General features: G+C 45.9%; 1 protein-coding gene across 1 annotated transcript in view; it reads right to left on the bottom strand.

The window, feature by feature from the left end:
* Nucleotides 1–7,467: 7,467 nt before the first annotated feature.
* The window catches only part of EXOC4 (exocyst complex component 4), a 745,858-nt gene continuing 735,718 nt past the window's right edge, over nt 7,468–17,607 (bottom strand). The window contains exon 18 of the mRNA XM_007076278.3: nt 7,468–7,717. Coding sequence (XP_007076340.1) covers nt 7,480–7,717 — 238 coding nt within the window. The 3' untranslated portion in view covers nt 7,468–7,479. The remainder of the gene's footprint in view (nt 7,718–17,607) is intronic.

Raw genomic sequence — 17,607 nt, 5'->3', positions numbered from 1 at the left:
CATGTTAAAATCCTCATCCCCAGTGTGATGGGATGAGGAGGTGGGGCCTTTGGGATGCACTTAGGTCATGAGGGTGAACGGGGGTCGTGAATGGGATCAGTGTCCCTAACAAAGAGACCCCACAGAGCTTCCTGACACCCTCCACCACATGAGGACACAGTGGAAAGGTGCCTTCTAGGAACCAGAAAGTGGGCTCTCTCACTAAACACCAAATTTGCCAGTGCGTTGATCTTAGGCTTCCCAGAATTGTGGGAAATGAATTTCTGTTGCGTATCATCTACCTAGTTTCTGGTACTTTATTACAGCAGCCAGAATGGACAAAGAAAATCAGTCCTCAGGGGAGGGGTGAGACGTTCTTACTTCCCTTCTGAACTCTGAGTTGGGTCTGGGACAGTGTGCAACCGCCTCCGGGGTCGGATGGGGCACGACCTGTGCCATGACTATCTGTACCTAGGAAACATGGAAATAGAAATTCAAGCAAAGGATGAATTAATAAACCTGCAAAACTTAAGAATTTCTATAGCCCCTGTGAAAATAGTTGAACGCTTGCTATCTTGCAGATGAGGGAACTACAGCTTTGCACGTACCAAAAGGCCTAGTACCTTGAGTTTTATTTGTCCTTAAAATTAGCTGAGTTAACGGCATTTCAGTGTTATGTTTCTTCACTTTCAAATTGTTATCTTCAGATCTCCTTCAAAACCATTAACATTTACTTCCACTGGGACATCAGAGAAATATAAGGAACTCTGAGCTGTTGAAGAGAGGGTAGAAAAACAGAAAACTAGATTTTTCTGCCGGTCTTCATGTTTTTTTTTTTTGTGAGTGGACCCGGGTTCTCAGGGGATAAAAACTCAATTCTAGGTATTGAATGGCACTGTGATAGCAAGCTTCCAAAGCAAAAGGGGCTGGTCCGGTAAGATGATCAGACCTCGGAGAAAATTTAGGAGCAGAGATGCATGGCTTCTGGGTTGGGCATTTTCAAGCTTTAAAACAGTTCATTATGCTACTCTATTTTTCTCTGTATGTGTTGGGTGTATACAGAAGCTGTCCTATGAATAGTCAGAAATACTGAACTAAGGCCTGTGTATATGGCCCACTAATACTAGGAGTATCAGGAGTTCAAGGAAGGGGGCAGAAAAAGTAAAAGACATTAAATAGAGTGGGTGGCTCCAGGGTCACGCCTTGACTGAACAACACATCCCTGTTGCTTCTATCTCTAGTGCAAATGTGCTGATGGGGGACTTGATGTTGGCAAAGCCATCTCTTCTCCCTCGAGCCTCTAAATTTGGCTTCTGTTCCCATCACTCCACTCAAATGGTTCTCATTGATGCTAATAATTTCACCCTTTTTTAAAAGCCCCTTGCTCTCTCTGCTCTCATCATGGTCAGCCTCTTCGTTGGGCATCCTAGTCAGGATAGGCAAGGTTATGCTGCGGGGACAAGCAACTCCTGAATTTCAACAGCCTACAACAAGGATTCATTCCATGCTTACACCACATATCCACTGCAGGTCAGCTGGGGCTCTGCTCTGCCTTGGCCTCCTCCTGGGACCCAAGCATGCTGAATGGCTGCTGTCTGGAACATTCCTGGATATTGTGGCAGTGGGGGCAGTGAGCTCTGGAGGGTCGCCCACAGCTAATTAATTGCTTTGGAAAATGACACACTTCTCCTCACAACTCCTTAGCCACTGAATCACAGCATCCCACCCAAACCCAAAGGAGCCAGGAAATGCCATCCTATTATATTTCTGGAAGGTGGAGAGCAGGGAATCAGGTACACTGCCTTGTTCTTTCCATGTGAACATGTCACATCTCTGAAGGCAGGGCCTTGCCTTCTACTGTTCTACTTGGTAGCTTAACAGTGTGGGGCATATCTGGGTTCCCTGGAAGTCACTATGTAACCCCCTTTCTTCTCTTGGAGCTTCTTATTTGACCACTCAGAAAAGCAGAATGGTGGGGACAAATGCTGTCTCAAGTTTGATCCAGCTCTTACGAATCCACAACAGGTGCGCTACTGAGAAACTGAGGTCATCGCTCCACCCCAGATTAGAATAAAAGGAACATCCCCTTCTTCTGCCACCTTCTAGGAAGATTATCTGAGGACTCCTCCCGAAGCCCAGGCTCTCTTTACCCCCAGCCGTCTGGTTAACAAACTTCCTGTTTCAGGGCAGAGAAAGAAGAAGGGGGGTTATGGGAGAGTCACTTGGGAAACTCTCTTAAGCAGGCTGCTGTTCTGAAAGGTCCAGGACCTCCCAGCAGTGGAAAGGAAGGCAGACCTTGGCATCTGGAGCAAAGAGGGGAGAACGGTCCCACCTGGAGTGTTGGTCCCCAAAGCTGGGAAGAGATGTTGGCCGTGGATTCCTTGCGGCTCCACGTGCGTCGAGGGCGTCCAGGGCAGAGGTGAAGTGAGGACACACAGATGATGATACTGTCTTCACCCCCGTTTTCCTGACGTGCTTTAGCAGTGCAACGTCGACACAAGGCAAAGGGGGGGGGGCTCTTCCCTACCTCCCGACCAGGAAACCACGAAAAATGACTGCAGTTAAAGGCTTGTGCTGAAAATAGTAAGCGGGAGCTCAGGGCTAGATTTGATTTTGAGGTGGGGGGGGGGAAGACATATTCTCACCTGAATTTCATAGATCACTTTGCGATCTTATTTTAGAAATCCATGACCTGACATTGCTCAGCCCAGGCAGGAAGAGTAACCACAAACTCAAATCCCAGGCAGAAGGCCATTACGGATGTCCTTAAGACCCGGTCCCTAAAGGCTGGTGGAGCCTTCGGAGTTTAATGAGATGCGCATAATATATCAGCAGGCAATGAGATGCATATTCATTAATCGCTAAAAGGGAAGCGGGCGAGGAAGCAGACAGCGGGAGGGTGGTCATCCTGTTGCAAAGGGGGCTGCAACAAGGAAATAACAAAGTCAAAGTCAGAACTATTGCTGTGTGGGGGTGCCCAGCTTCCACCTACAACAAGCAGCATCCTGCCCGTGCCCCGCCCCCCGCCCAGCACATCCCAGGCCTTTCTGACAAACCCTGTCAAGGCGGCTGCACTCCTACACCACATCCATAGAGCAGGTCCTCTGATATGGGCCCATAGCTCCTCAAAGAAACCGACAAAATAATAATATTTTCATTAGAATATTATTTATTATGCATATGTGATAATTATATGCCAGGCACCTCTTTTACTTTATACCGCAACACTGTGGGGTAAGAGCTATTATTATTTATTATTGTTATTGTTATTATCCCATTTCACAGATGAGGAAACTGACACTTAGGGCGCTTAACAGCTTATACCACAGCAAACCACTTATATGAGGTGGAGGTGACATTCTGAGCCAAGGTACAGAGGACTCTAAAACCTGAGCATTTAGCCGCCACCTGACTGGTGCTCTGGCCTGTGGTCCAGGTATGGATCATCTTTGGCCTCCAGCTGGCTGGGCTCAGCCCCTGGGCCAAAAGTTCTTGTTTCCAAGAGTTTTGTGGCTATATCGGCCACAGCGAGCTGGGGAGCAGCAGAGGAGAGTGGGAAAGGCAGTCCCCAATCCAGTCCTCTGGGAACCACAGGAGAGGACACAGTCGATGAAGGTGTTCAACTACCAGAGAATATCGGTTGGAGTTCAAATATAGCATGTGCGGGTCCCTCCTTTGCCCCAAGGGGTGAGAAGAGAGGGGTTCCAAGTCTGAACTCCGGTGTTGGCGTCCGTCTGGGCCACGTCTTAAACCGAGCCTTGGTTTCTTCCGCAGAGTAGGGACGGTACTAGTAACAATCTCGCAGGATTCCTTGAGGATTAAATGGAATAACGTGGTAAAGCATTTAGCACAGCACCTGACACATATTAAGTGCTCAGTAAGCGAGATCCAAAATAACGTAACAGCAATCATAAAAGTACGACCAGGTGCTGTTTTCCTGGTTCTCGCTCGCAGTAAATAAACCTTAGTGAAAGAAAGCTCGGCCTGCTAGGTACGTACATTTGGGCTGAAGAGACTGACAGTTTCTCTCCTCTTCCAGCATGCATTGCAAAGTCAGCAGGAATCTGAGGCCACTTTTCTAACAGGGATGGTATATAACGGGAGCTACACTCACCGGGCACCCCAACCTCGTCTTTCCCCAGTTGTATGTGCATACGCATGTTGTAGGTACGCTGAAAAAATACACGTGCAGCTTTTACGGGTCACTGCATTCCCAGCTTCCCAGGAGCCCCTGCTCCAGGTGTGCGAACGTCCTGGCAATATTTTTAACCACAGACACAAGTCCTTGGCAGGTATGTTAAAGCGGGTCCTCGCGTGGTGCACGTTTCCTCCTACTCACGCCCGGCCCCGTTGGCAGAATCCTCTCTGCTTGTTTGCATCCGAGTTCACTGCTGAGGAAACTTCCAGCTCCCTTCCAGTGGCGTGTGCATCCCATTACACCCAGTGATAATGAGCTAGATCTCATTACCGCCCAGCCCAGCTGGAAAAGGATTCGTCGTTTCCAGGGGTAAACCTGTGGTGTGCCTCTTAGTGCCCCTCTTCAAAATTCCAGGCAGGCTGCCCGCCTCAGCCAGATCAGGACAACTCCTTCCAGCTGCGTGCACTTCATCACAACTTCCGTTTCAGGAAGAGACTCTGCCGTATTTCACATCTGGTCACACGCTTATTAATTATGTACTTCGTATAACAACTACGGCTAATTAGGACAGAGCCGAGACCTTTGCTGAGCCAAGACTTTGTTTGCCTCTCCTTGGTACCTCATTACCCTCCCTCCAAACGATGCCCAATTTGTTTTACATCCCTGCCACATTAAGACAATTGCTCTCAGGGGTGTGGATTTCGGCACACACTCGGCTTTTCGAGCACAATCTTGTTGATCGGGACGCTTCCTCGTTTTCCTACCACCTCCTGCCACAAGGGTAGCCACTTGGCCAGATTTCTCGTCGCATTTGCCTCCAGTGCAGTGGAGTTCAGCTAGGGCTGGTGGAGACCCGACACCCTCTGGTTGAAATACCTGTGCCCTGGTGCTAGGGAGGCAGCCACAGCTATGTTCCAGAGTGAGGATCCGGAACACAATGGCCTCGGTCCCTTCGTGGGACCCGGGAGGCAGGAATCCATTTGCTCCATCAACCGATGGCTCTGGCTAGCCAGGGAGGCACAGTGAACAGCGAGATACAGTCCCGAGGTGCCAAAAGGGCAAAGCTCAGAAGAGAGCAACGGAGGGCCGGGCTTTCAGTCCTTCATCCTCTGAGATGCCTTCCTAAGCGAAAGGATATCCAGTCTTGGTGGATGGAGTGGCAAGTACAAACTCTGGGGAGGGCAAGATCGGAGTGGAAGGATAAGCTCCACGTCACAGGGGGCTGCCTCTGTTGCCTGCCACCACGTGAATCCCATTATCCCCTGAGCTCTAAGGGGGCAACTACATCTTTTTGGCTGAATGAATGCGGTAGTGCTAAGACATTCCCGGATATAACTCGACAGGAAGACCATTGGGTGTCGTAGCCAATTCAACTTGGCTGTATTGGGGTTTTTCTCCCCAAGCTATTTGAAACAGACACTACTGACGGTCAGGCTGAGAAAACATTCAGGCAAGAAGAGGGGCTGGGGCTTCTGTGAATGATGTCACTCTATCTGTATCCATTCAACTGTCCACTGAATAGGTCATGGGTTGTCCTTGAAAATGGGTTGTCCTTGAAATGGGACAATGGCTTGTCCTAAAAAATGTCCTAAAAAATGAATAGGTTGTCCTAAAAAATGACCGATCCTACAAAGAAATCTGCGCCTTGAGTGTCTTGGACAAAGAGGCATAGGCCATTTTCTCTGTGCAGAACCGACATTTTTCAATCCTATCATTATTGGAAGCAAAGCAGGGGTTCTCCTTTTTCTAAGCGCTCCCCCGCAGCAGCCCATCGGCCATCTTCCTGCTGGTTCTCAGTGTTCTCGGCACCTCTCCTCCCTCCAAACCCGTGTCCCTTTCCACATCCACTAAAACCCTCCTAAGCACTCACCAATTGCACTCCTGGCTCTTCTGGCATCCCATAAGCACCCCAGGGTTCTTCACCTAGAGCAGAAGGAAGGAGGAGAAGGGGGTACAGAAACCATGCTGGGAAGTCACAGCCACTAAGAGGAGGCCTCCAAACCAAAAAGGTCGGCTCTGGGTTCCCTCGTCTCCCTTCTTCCACCCCCGCTTCTTGGATAGACTACTTTTCTACGGTGTTGTTTAGAAGCGGGATATTCTTCCTTGGTTGTCTCCTATGTGGGTTCAACTTCTTTCCGACCAGGCCTCTGAAGCACACAGATTTACAGTACTCCTTCCAGGACCCTCCGGAAGACCATCTTCTGGCCGCCTGCTGAATTCCCACCGTCAGCCCTGATTTCTAACTCAGCCCTGAGTGCACACCCACTAGGGTCTTGGTCAGAGTCCAGTGTCCGGGCTCTGTCTTAAAGGCAGACAACAAGGTCTCCCTCATTGTCTAGTATCTAACGCTCTGCCTAGCAGCATCTGGCACATATTAGGCCCTGAGGGAATGTCTGCTGAATAAAGAACACGAGAAAGACAACACACAACACTTCAGCTTCTCAAAACATTTTTTAATTTTCTGCTTTTCCTACCAAGACCAAAGCTGTACAATTCTGGACCATCGCAACGTGAGGCATGACCGTGTATGGTCAAAGTCCTTCCTGCTCTCCTCTCCACGTGCTCCCGAGGCGTGTCCCGGGTGGTGAGTGCATTGCTTTCTCTTGTGACTTATCAGCCATGAGTATCAGGAGCGCTTGGAGACGTGGGAGCCACGGTGGGGTCGAGTGCGCCACGAGCGGTGAACGCCCATAACCCCGGGGAGCACTCTCGAAAATGGACTCAGCTGTGGGTGCACAGAGGACGAACGTCATGCTGTCTCATCTTCCGTGCACTCAGCTGGGTGGACCAGGGCTCCTTTCTAAGGTGAGAAAGTCCTAGGGGCTCATATTGAGAGCAAGTAAAGCATCTAAGAAGCGCTCACATCCAAACAATGTTTAACTGAGAATAAAAGTTCTCTACTCATCATCTTCTCTTGGAAAGTAGAGGGGAAAAAAAAATCAAGAAGAGGGTTGGATCGCCATTCAACCTTCCATTTTTGTCATTAATTTGATGGCTCTTGGTTTTGAGACAGCAGAAAGAAAAATGCAGAGGTGATACACTGACTAGGACCTGGGTACAAGCTGCTACACAGAAAGCTGTCTGTCTCAGGGACTGAGATAAAAGAACTTTTTCCCCTGGCCCTGGAGAGGTCTTGTTTTGGTTAGGAGAATTTGTTGAAAACTACAGCCGGCTTGGAGAAGCCACTGATTTGATCTTGGTAATAGAGACAGAAAGTAACACACATAGACTTATTTTGCTGAATTGTAAACCAACGAGGTCAGGAGAGTAAAAATCTACTGAAAGAAGCAGTTACTCGTGACTGAGTAAACAAAAATGACCGCCCCTCCCCACCCCCACCCCTCCCCCAGAAGTGCACCCAATTAAACCGTAGTTATTTTCTTATCCTTGGTGGCTTGCTTGATGGCAGCCTGCTCACAAATGATCTCCTTGAGCCGCTGCAGCCTCATGTTCTGGGTGGTCTGGTCTCCCACCCCAGTCTGACTGCGGTGCAGCAAGGTCAGGGCATGGATGTACTCCAGCTCTGTGTACTTCACGCCCTGGTCCACCACCAGGTTCAGGAGCTCGTCGGCCGTGTTGTATAACATCTCGTAATACTGCCTGAGAAAACAAGACGGAATACTGTTCACCATCTCCACTGTCAGCCACTTATGTGGCTTTAGTGGTAATGAATATGCTGCTTGTAAATACCTTATTCAATAAACATTTATTGATCACTAGGCATTGTTGTTCTAGGCTCTATGAATATAATGGGGAACAAGACAAGCACATTCTCTGTCCTCTTAGACCTCACTGGAGCTTTCTTCTCGAGACCATGTCCAAATGAAGACTCGGGGAGACCTCACATCTTTCAGGGTCTCCGTTCACTCGAGATTTCCCCTAATGTTACATTTACCTGGGAAGATCCAAAGAAAAAGAAGTAGGGGTGGAACCAAGAGGAAGAGAAATAATCAGCCGGCAGGCACTGCAAAAACCATTTTTGTCTCATTCAATCCCTCATCCATTCACTCACTCACTGGAGGTTCTGTGCAGTGTATGCTTTTCTCCTCCATAAGGTGGGACAATAATACCTTTTAGAGTTATCAGAAGAATGAATTCATCCATATAAAGCACTTGGAATGGTGTCCAACAAACATACATGCTCCATAAATATTAGCTATTATTATCAGAGATAATAATAATGTATTAATAAAGTCATGAGAGTAATAGAAGTATATAATGATGAGCAAGACATAGCCTCTTTCCTCAAACAGCTCAGAGATGAGTTGGAAAGATAATGAGAAGTAGAGAGACCATGATTGTGTTTCTGTTGGCAAAGTGAATTTCCACGTAATGTGTCATTTATCCTTCACTACACCTAGGGGGCCATAACTCCCTTTTTTCCAAAAAGGAAACTGAAACATGGCAAAGTGACAGGACTTGTCTAATGTCACAGAGAAGAGAGGGACTGTGGCAGGATATGCACCTGTTTCTGACTCTCAGTCCAACGCTCCTTGTTCACAGAAAAAGACAAGAACAATGTTCCAATTGACAGGAGGGAAGTATAAGTGTTATGAATTTATAGCGGAGGAAGGAGAAAGCCCACCATGTGGAGGGGAAGGTGAAGATTCAAGGAAGACTTCGGATGGGGTAGAATATTGTCAGGCAGGGCTTCCAGGAAAGAAATTCTAGACTAAGGGAAAAGAGAAGAGCAGAAGCAAAGATTCCTCCTGGGAAGAGGACTCTGGTCAGCCTGGGGATGGCAGCTAAAAACCAGAGTTTTGGGAAAAGGCAGCTGAAGCCAGAAGACAGACTATTTGATGATCAGGCTAGTTAAATTAATAAAGAACCACAGACCTAGTCAGTTCAATAAAGGACCTCCCTCCCTCAGCTCTCAAGGTTCTGTTGGGAGCAGAAGCACCATCCAAGTTGTGCTTCTGGAAGGTACATGTGACAACAGTACACAGAATGGTCTGGGAGGGAATTGGTTATAATTCTAGCAAAAAGTTGGGGACTTGAGATCCATTTGGCTGCAAGGCCATTAGCCTGGGTGGAGGAGAGAAGAGCAGCTCCTGTAAGAGAAACGTGCATCACTGCGAGTCTCCAGTAATGCAGAAGCAGGATGGGGGAGGTGGGAGTCAGGAAAGGGGAAGGCAGCCATTTGCTCTTCTTAACACCAACATTATTACACCACCATATTGCTCCTCACCGGGTCTATACTGAGGCTCGGACTTGCACGGCTACTACCAATTACCCAGGAGGTAAAGCTGAGCGCAGGCTCTGAGCCAAGCAATGCTATCACAGCTGGTTAGGCAAAGGACAGAGGAGCCTTCCCAGGCAGTTTACGTCCTTCTTTCTGACAGGAAAGGCAGCTTTGCCTCAATGGAGGGACAGACGACGGCAGAAGGCCCAAGGCAATTCCAGAGATGAAGGGATCTTACAGATCTACCAGGGTTATTGGATTTGAGCTTTGAGTTTGCCTCTTGTTCACCAAGAACATCTTGATAGAAAGAACATCCTCTGGGAGAAGTAAGCCATCCTTATAGTGAGGAATACATTCTAGGAGCTCATAATTTCAAGAATATTTTATGCATTTTTGCTCCAATGAGAATGTGGTCGGTAAGGGTGTCCTTTCACGTGGCTAGCTCCTTTTCCTGCTCTGCTAAACCTCCTTTTCTAATTAACACGCTCTTAAAAAAAAAAAAAAAGAATACCCTTTTGTGAATATTTCCTAAATAGTGGCGGGTAAGTGCTCGTCTTATATTGGCAGGTTTACGAGTACTCCAGGCAGCAAACGGTTCAACATCCTTGTGTAGAGGGTTAGCCCTCTCTTGGGGCTAATTTTCTGTAAATGATGGTTCACTTTAACCTCCTGGAACCACACAGTTGGAAATCACTGGTCAAAGGTAACCTTGAATATAGACAGAGGTGCTTCTAATAGGAGAGTCAAATTAACTCTAACCTGCAGACTTCTGGGAGCCCAATATCAGATACAGTCAGGAACTTTTCAGAAGTTTCATGTTCAGCACAAAACCCATGTGAACCACCCCTACTCCACAACGCATCTGTTGTAACTTAAAAATACTATTTTAATTTTTTTTTTAACGTTTATTTTTGAGACAGAGAGAGACAGAGCATGAACGGGGGAGGGTCAGAGAGAGAGAGAGAGGGAGACACAGAATCTGAAACAGGCTCCAGGCTCTGAGGCATCAGCACAGAGCCCGATGCGGGGCTCGAACCCACGGACCGCAAAATCATGACCTGAGCCGAAGTCGGACGCTTAACCGACTGAGCCACCCAGGCGCCCCTAAAAATACTATTTTAAAGAGAAGCTTGACGCTGTAGGAAGACACATCATATTTTTCCCATGGCTCTGCATGTCCCTTGGCACACCATGGCTTCCTCCCTGACATGAGCCCCTGTTTTGACAAATGAAGCCCTGTATCACAGAATTCGGGTTCCCTTAGATGCACAGATGAGGGAGAGAGCTGTCCATTTAGGGACCTACCTGAGGAGGCATTTTAAAACATGCTCAAGAAAACATGTTTGAATCTAGACTTACCAAATGGGACGAGAGAGCATTTGGGGCTCAGGCTTCTTTCAAAGCCAGAAGAGATTTGGTGGTTGCAGTTCTTAACTGGTGGTTCTCCAACTAGAAAGTGCTTGGGAGCTTATGAAAAGTGCAGATTCTTTAGGACCCACCCCAGCCATTGTGATTCCCAAAGGACTTTGAGCCGGAGTCTCTCTGGTGTGCAAAGAGTTACAGAACCACTGCCGCCCATCTCCTTGAGCCAAGGACCTAAAAACATCAGGGATGGTGATGCTTTTCACTGAGATTATACCAAAGGAACTGGCTTTCTCTGTATTATGACGTTGATATTTTCATCGCTTATCTTAAGAGGTAACCTTGAGCCCGTCTAACCAGATGAAATTGGATTTCTTTTGAAACATCTGATGAAATTTGTTTCCAGAGATACTGGCCGGTTTTCTACAGAGACCACTGTTCCATGCTGGGAGGAAGCAACCAAAGATGCCTGGATTTCTAGTCCTGGATCCTTCAGCGGGATAAGTGATAAAGGGCGTGCCACTTGAGTCCTTAATGTTTCAATATCCTCTGTGCAGTGAAGACCTTTATAAATCCCAGAATGACGTTCTGAAGTGGACTCAAAGACTAAAAGAGTCCTCGAGAGCCTCCGATGAACCGGGCCCCAGAATTGCAAAGCTGAGTTATTAAACAAAATCGACAGGTAACTGATGGTGTTTTTTCTGTAGTTAGGGGAAAAAAAAAATTACCCATAACCACGGTGATATATTAGATCATAAAGAAACATAAATATTTAAAGATGGAATGAAATTCATTCATCTTGCAGAACAGCACCCAGTAGCAAAGGCTACATTAAATCAGCATAGCAACAGTTCCAATTGGAGATAGAGAAAGGGTGCTACAAGGTGCCCCAAGGAGAAAACAGGAAAATGCCCCAAACTTTACAATTAGAATGGGCTTCCATGATGAACACCGACATGCTGAAAGGAAATCATGTAACCCAACTGGGATAAATAATTCACCAGCACTTATTGAGGCCCCAGGAAAATGAAAGCTTGATCTTTATCATCAAGCATTACAATAGCAGCCATGGCTTCTGGGCATCACGGTTCTAGTAGATATGCACTCCGCTGCCAGGATGGGATCAGTGAACACACATCTGATTTAGGCATTTTCTGGCTCATGACTTGTACGGCAAGTCTCTTCATAGCCCATAACATTCGGGGCCCAATTGCTAGACGTGGCCCAAATATCTTATTCTGGAAACTGGAGTTGCATGTCACCCCGATGGATGGAACATTCTATGAGGAGGTGGTTTCCTCCCGTGGTTGGTTTCTCTCTCTCTTTGCTGTGCACCTTCGGGCGGCATTTCCCAAAGTGGCCTGAGTGGAGAGGGAGGCGGGTGGAGGGACAGGAAAGCGGTGGGGTGATGTCACGTAGGCTGGTCTCCTGGACCAAGTCCAGAATAGGACAACATTCATGCTTTGTTCTGGTGCAGGCAGATTATTTCCTCGTATCTTCCTCATGTTCCCTTTTTCAATGGGCTGTGCTTGTGTTTTTTTTTCTTCTTATTTTAATGGCATTGAACTGCAACTCTTTCTCCTCATTGATTCCGTGGGCAAATATTTATACAAGTAAGGATAGGAAGGGCATGTTGGTAAGTTGGGCAGATCTTCTTAAAGTTTTATTAAAAAAAATTTTTTTTTAACGTTTATTTATTTTTGAGACAGAAAGAGACAGAACATGAACGGGGGAGGGTCAGAGAGAGGGAGACACAGAATCTGAAACAGGCTCCAGGCTCTGAGCGGTCAGCACAGAGCCTGACGCGGGGCTCGAACTCACGGACCACGAGATCATGACCTGAGCCAAAGTCGGACGCTTAACTGACTGAGCCACCCAGGCGCCCCCTTCTTAAAGTTTTAAAATGAAGTCAATTTCATCTTTCGCTGACTGGGAAATATACATGTCGTATAGACTATACAGACTAAATACGAAGATTAAGCAGTTAAAAGAGTACTTCTATAATTCTACTATAAAGACATACCCCGTTTGCACATTTTCGTCACGTTTTTGTTTTCCATATGTAAGTAATGCTCTACCAGTTTCTCTATTACAGTTGAAATATTTGGGTTGACAGCCTATTGGACACTTTGTTTCTAATTTTAAAAACTTTCTTTCCTAGGGCAGGTGGCTCAGTCGGTTAAGCGTCCAACTTCGGCTCAGGTCATGATCTCAGGGCTTGTGGGGTCAAGTCCCGCGTTGGGCTCTGTGCTGACAGCTGAGCCCGGAGCCTGCTTCGGATTCTCTCTGCCCCACCCCCGCTTGTGCTCTGTCTCTTAAAAAGGAATAAACGTATAAACGTTAAAAGCCAAAAAAAAAAAAAAAAAAAAAAAACACCAAAAAACTTTCTTTCCTGAGGACGGATTTCCAGAGCAGATTTAGTCAAAGGTAAGTATACTGTTCCGGACTCCAGCAATGCTGCCAAACTGCTTTCTACAAAAAATCTGCATCAGTTAGCTTCCTACCTACCAAGAACCCATGGCAGCACCTACTTCCTCATATGCTTTTAATATTCATGAAGTGAAACCATTTTTCACCTATTTATTGGTTTTTAATGCACATAGGTCTGAACATATGTATAAGCAAACTGTACTGATATTTTTGTATATTTTGAGTGTGAATACTTTTCTTATTCTGAGCTCTTCAGGGGGTACCTGGGTGGCTCAGTCAGCTAAGCCTCTGACTCCGGCTCAGGTCATAATCTCACAGTTCATGGGTTCGAGCCCCGTGTCGGGCTCTGTGCTGACGGCTCAGAGCCTGGAGCCTGCTTCGGATTCTTTGTCTCCCTGTCTCTCTGCCCCTCCCTTGCTCACACTGTCTCTCTCTCTCTCAAAAGTAAATAATCGTTAAAAAAAATTAAAAAAAAAGAGCTCTTCAGAAATTTCTATAAACAAGAAGGAGCATTCTAGTCTCTCTACCCTGGGGGTTCTACCTCCCACTCTGCCATACTCATCGTAAAAGATACCACTGCCTCTCTGAAAGATCTTGCAAACAGTCTCAGCTGTCTTCTGTGTAAACTGAGGAAAGAAAGCCCCAATACAACCAGTCATTCCCACACAGCAACCGCAGGTGGTCGGTCCCCAAAGCCTGGGGGTGGGGGTGGAAAGAAGGTGCTGATTGGGGGCTGCCACAGTCCCCGGGAGACCTCTGCCATCTGCTTCCCTTTATGGGGTGGGGTTCAGAGTCCTAAACCCCTGAAGGAAAACTGCATTTGTCAGGGATACCCAGCTATGTCTCATGCCGGGTGTTAGAATCTGTCCGGACCGAGGTCACATTAATGTCTAGCTTTTAGGTGCACCGGCATATTCAACCCTATGCAGTAGGAGGTGCAATCATCCACATCGCCCAGATGAGCACACTGAGCTACAGTGAGCATCACTGATTCATCTGTGGCCTCAAGATCAAGGACTCTGAACCCCGTTCGCACTGCAAAGCCACCATAACGTGGAAATATTGGAAACTGTAAAAAAGCACTAACTGCAAAGAATACCTGTATAGCAAATTTTAGTCACGATTTAAGTCAGATGAGCTAAATAAAATTCACACACTAACTCAACGCCTCTGCCTTCCGTTGTAACGGGACAAGCCAGTACTGTAGCAACTCAAAATTCATTTACAAACTCTGTAGCTGTTTTTTTTTTTTAAGTTTATTTGTTTTGAGGCTGAGAGAGAAAGAAGGAAAAGAGAGAGAGAGAGGGAGAGAGACACAACATGAGCGGGGGAGGGGCAGAGAGAAGAGAGAATCCCCGAGCAGGCTCTGTGCTGTCAGTGCGGTGCTGGACGCAGGGCTTGATCTCACGGTTTGTGAGATCATAACCTGAGCCAACATGAAGAGTTGGATACTCGACTGACTGAGCCACCCAGGCGATGTAGATATATTTGAATAACAGTGGGTTTGATCTGGGAATTCAGAGCTCTAACACAAATAATGAAGTCATATTGTCAAGTCGGCATTCAAGAGTTAACAGAAACGAGTTTTGGCTTTTTCACTTTGTCACCTCCCTATTTCTGGCTTTTTGTGCACCACCCCCCCCCAGCCCCCGAGCAGGAAATGGACAAGGTGACCGTTCTTTCCAAAAGTTGGCTGCCCTTCTGACTCGTTACTTCCTGGAGGAAGAGGGATAATTACGTAATTTCATTGTGAAGACTTTCTCCTCTAGTCCTTCCAAAGATAATGATAGTGTTGATGTCAACAAGAGAATTAGGCACTGAAGCTGACTTCTTAAATATTAAGGTTTGAAGGAGGAAAATCTTACCCGAATAGAACTTAGTATCGCCAGTAGCCTCCCCCAATTCTTTTTAGCCAACAGAGGAAGCATTTTGAGAACTTAAAAAAAAAAAACAAACCAAAAAACTCAGTAGTAGATGGGTCACTAAACTGTCGGGGAAAACATTCAACTCCTGTTTTCTCTGTTCACTCAATGGCATACATAGTAATAGGCAGGGAAATGGAAAAAGAGAAAGGAAAGGAAGTGAATAATCCATAAACTGGATAAGCATCCCATAAATAATTAAGAGGTGGTTACAGCAGGAAGACTTAGAGAAGTAAATACTCAAGAGATCAACTAAGCTCAGATTCTGGTTAAGTCTTTCCCTCCCCTCTAACTAGTTGTGTGACCTGGGGCAAATGCTGTTGGCTCTTTGGACCTCTGCTTCCCATATGAAAAACAAAGAGGTTAGAGCAGACGCTATTTAAGCAGTTTTTGATTTTAAAACCTTTACAGCGTCCTCTGCCTGGGCTTCCATCAGAATTAGCTGATGCTGATTTTCCCTAAACTGCAGCAGGCAAGACGCAGCAGTGACTGATTTGGAAACATCCCGAACAAGCGTAAACTTAGCTCCGATGTGTACTTTCCAGACCAATAATAAAATGGATGGTAATCCTGTGTGTCAGAAGAATAAATTAGTTTATTCAAAAATATAATATAATTGCTCTCATTTGTCTTCCCCTTCAAAGGAGCTTAGAGTTTATTACAGACATGATTGAAAATTCTAATTTGAAATAGGCGAAGTTACTTCCATCTCAGGAATGGGAAAACTCAGGTAGAGAAAAGCTAAATAATTTTTGGGGAGTTAGTGGCAGAATTAGATTTACGTGCGATAGGGACAGTTTTGTGTGTGTGTGTGTGTGTGTGTGTGTGTGTGTGTGTGTGTTGACATTTCTTACATCAGATTGTGCGCAGGGTTTTGTTCTGATCAGGACATCCCGGGAGAAGTATGGTCTTTAGAAAAGACAGTGTAGAAATTCCCTCAGCTGGTGGCAGTAGAAAATCATTCAGGAGGCAGTGAGACCCTGAGAGTCTGCTGTGCTAAGGCTTGCACCGGCTTCGTTGATCGGTCATCTACCTACATTTTCTTCATATAAAGCGGCACACACATCCCTGCCTTCACCAACAGCGTTACGTGTAAACGGCAGTTTCCTATCGGCCCGGTTCTCATAACCACCACGCTTCAGTAGACGGGGGGGGGGGGGGGGGGGGTCTCTCCAGAGGAGATGTTAAAAGCTAAAGTTGGCCGTGTCCCTTCCTTTCAGGAACCTATCCCGATATTCTTGATAGCGGCCGCCAGAGCTGTGCTTTATTTCTCTCCAGAAAATACAACCATTCAAAACAAAGGAATTCCTCTGCGGCCCATCACTTGACGCGATGACTCTCTCCCAAGCTCGGTTACAGTCGCTGAGATGGGAAGAAAATTTCTTCTTGTTCCCTCAGCTAGAAATTTTGCTCCCCACCTTCGAACACCTTCTGAATTTATAATATCCGTGGCTGAAATTTCCTCCTCTACAACTTAAGGATTTGTATGTCACTCTCTGCTCCATCAGATAATTTTTTAAATTAAGTTTTCTACAGCAGGGCTGGAGGAAGATCAGCATTTTAAATTCAGTACAATTAAAACTGTGTCTCTTTGGTCTGGCACTGCCTTCGGTCAAACCCCATTTGTATGAATAATTATTCAGTCCATTAAGAAGTCTGCTCAACTCCTTCTCCCATTTTGAAGGTTTTAATAAATATTGATCAAGCACATTTCTGTTTGCACTTGCCAAAGCAATTCTGATGGATTCATCTTCTGATGTTATCAAATAATGAAATATGAAAGAGTGAATAGAATTACCCTCTTGTTCTGTGATTTTTTATTTAGGTCCTTCATTTTACTTTCATAATTGTGTTTGTCTCATGCTCCTGTAAATGCTCTTTTGATTATCAAAAGGTGAATCCAGGTTAAGGAGAGTTATGCTGTGCTGAATATCACTTTAGAGAGTTTTTTCAATTTGAAAAAATAATTTATCAACTATCATAGGTTGATAAAAGAAGACAGCATTCTGTACTTTGGTGGCCTCAAAGCTACATACTGTTTACCAATTAGCACAAGGCCCTTATACTGTATATTATTTATACTTCCCAGATCAGCAATCTGGGAAACAGCTGCTGACATAGGCAGAATAAAAATAATTCGGAGGCCCCCTGGCTTTTTCAGTTTTAAGTAATTATCAACTTTTCAATAAATAATGCAAAGGATTTCTTCAAAGGAAAATCTAGTATTATTATCCCTAACACTTAGGAAGCTCTCATGACATCTTAAAAGTTAATACAGTCGTGCCCCCTTATCCACGGTTTCGCTTTTCTGCGGTAGTAGTTACCCGCGGTCGACCACGGTCCGAAAGCACATGACTCTCCTCTTGATATATTGTCAACAGCAGCCTGACGCTGGGTCACAATGCCTGTGTCATTCACCTCGTTTCATCTCATCACGTAGGCATTTCATCATCTCCCAGCATCAAGAAGAATGAGTTACAGTACAAGCTATTCTGAGAGAGAGACCACATTCACATAACTTTTATTACAGTGTACTGTTACAATTGTTCTATTTTATTATTAGTTATCGTGGTTTATTTCTTACTGTGCCTAAC

This window comes from Panthera tigris, chromosome A2 (genome assembly GCF_018350195.1).
Source record: "Panthera tigris isolate Pti1 chromosome A2, P.tigris_Pti1_mat1.1, whole genome shotgun sequence".
In the NCBI taxonomy this organism is placed as follows: Eukaryota; Metazoa; Chordata; class Mammalia; order Carnivora; family Felidae; genus Panthera; species Panthera tigris.
The sequence above is the reverse complement of the archived record's forward strand: the minus strand, read 5'-3'. Positions and strand labels throughout refer to the sequence as shown.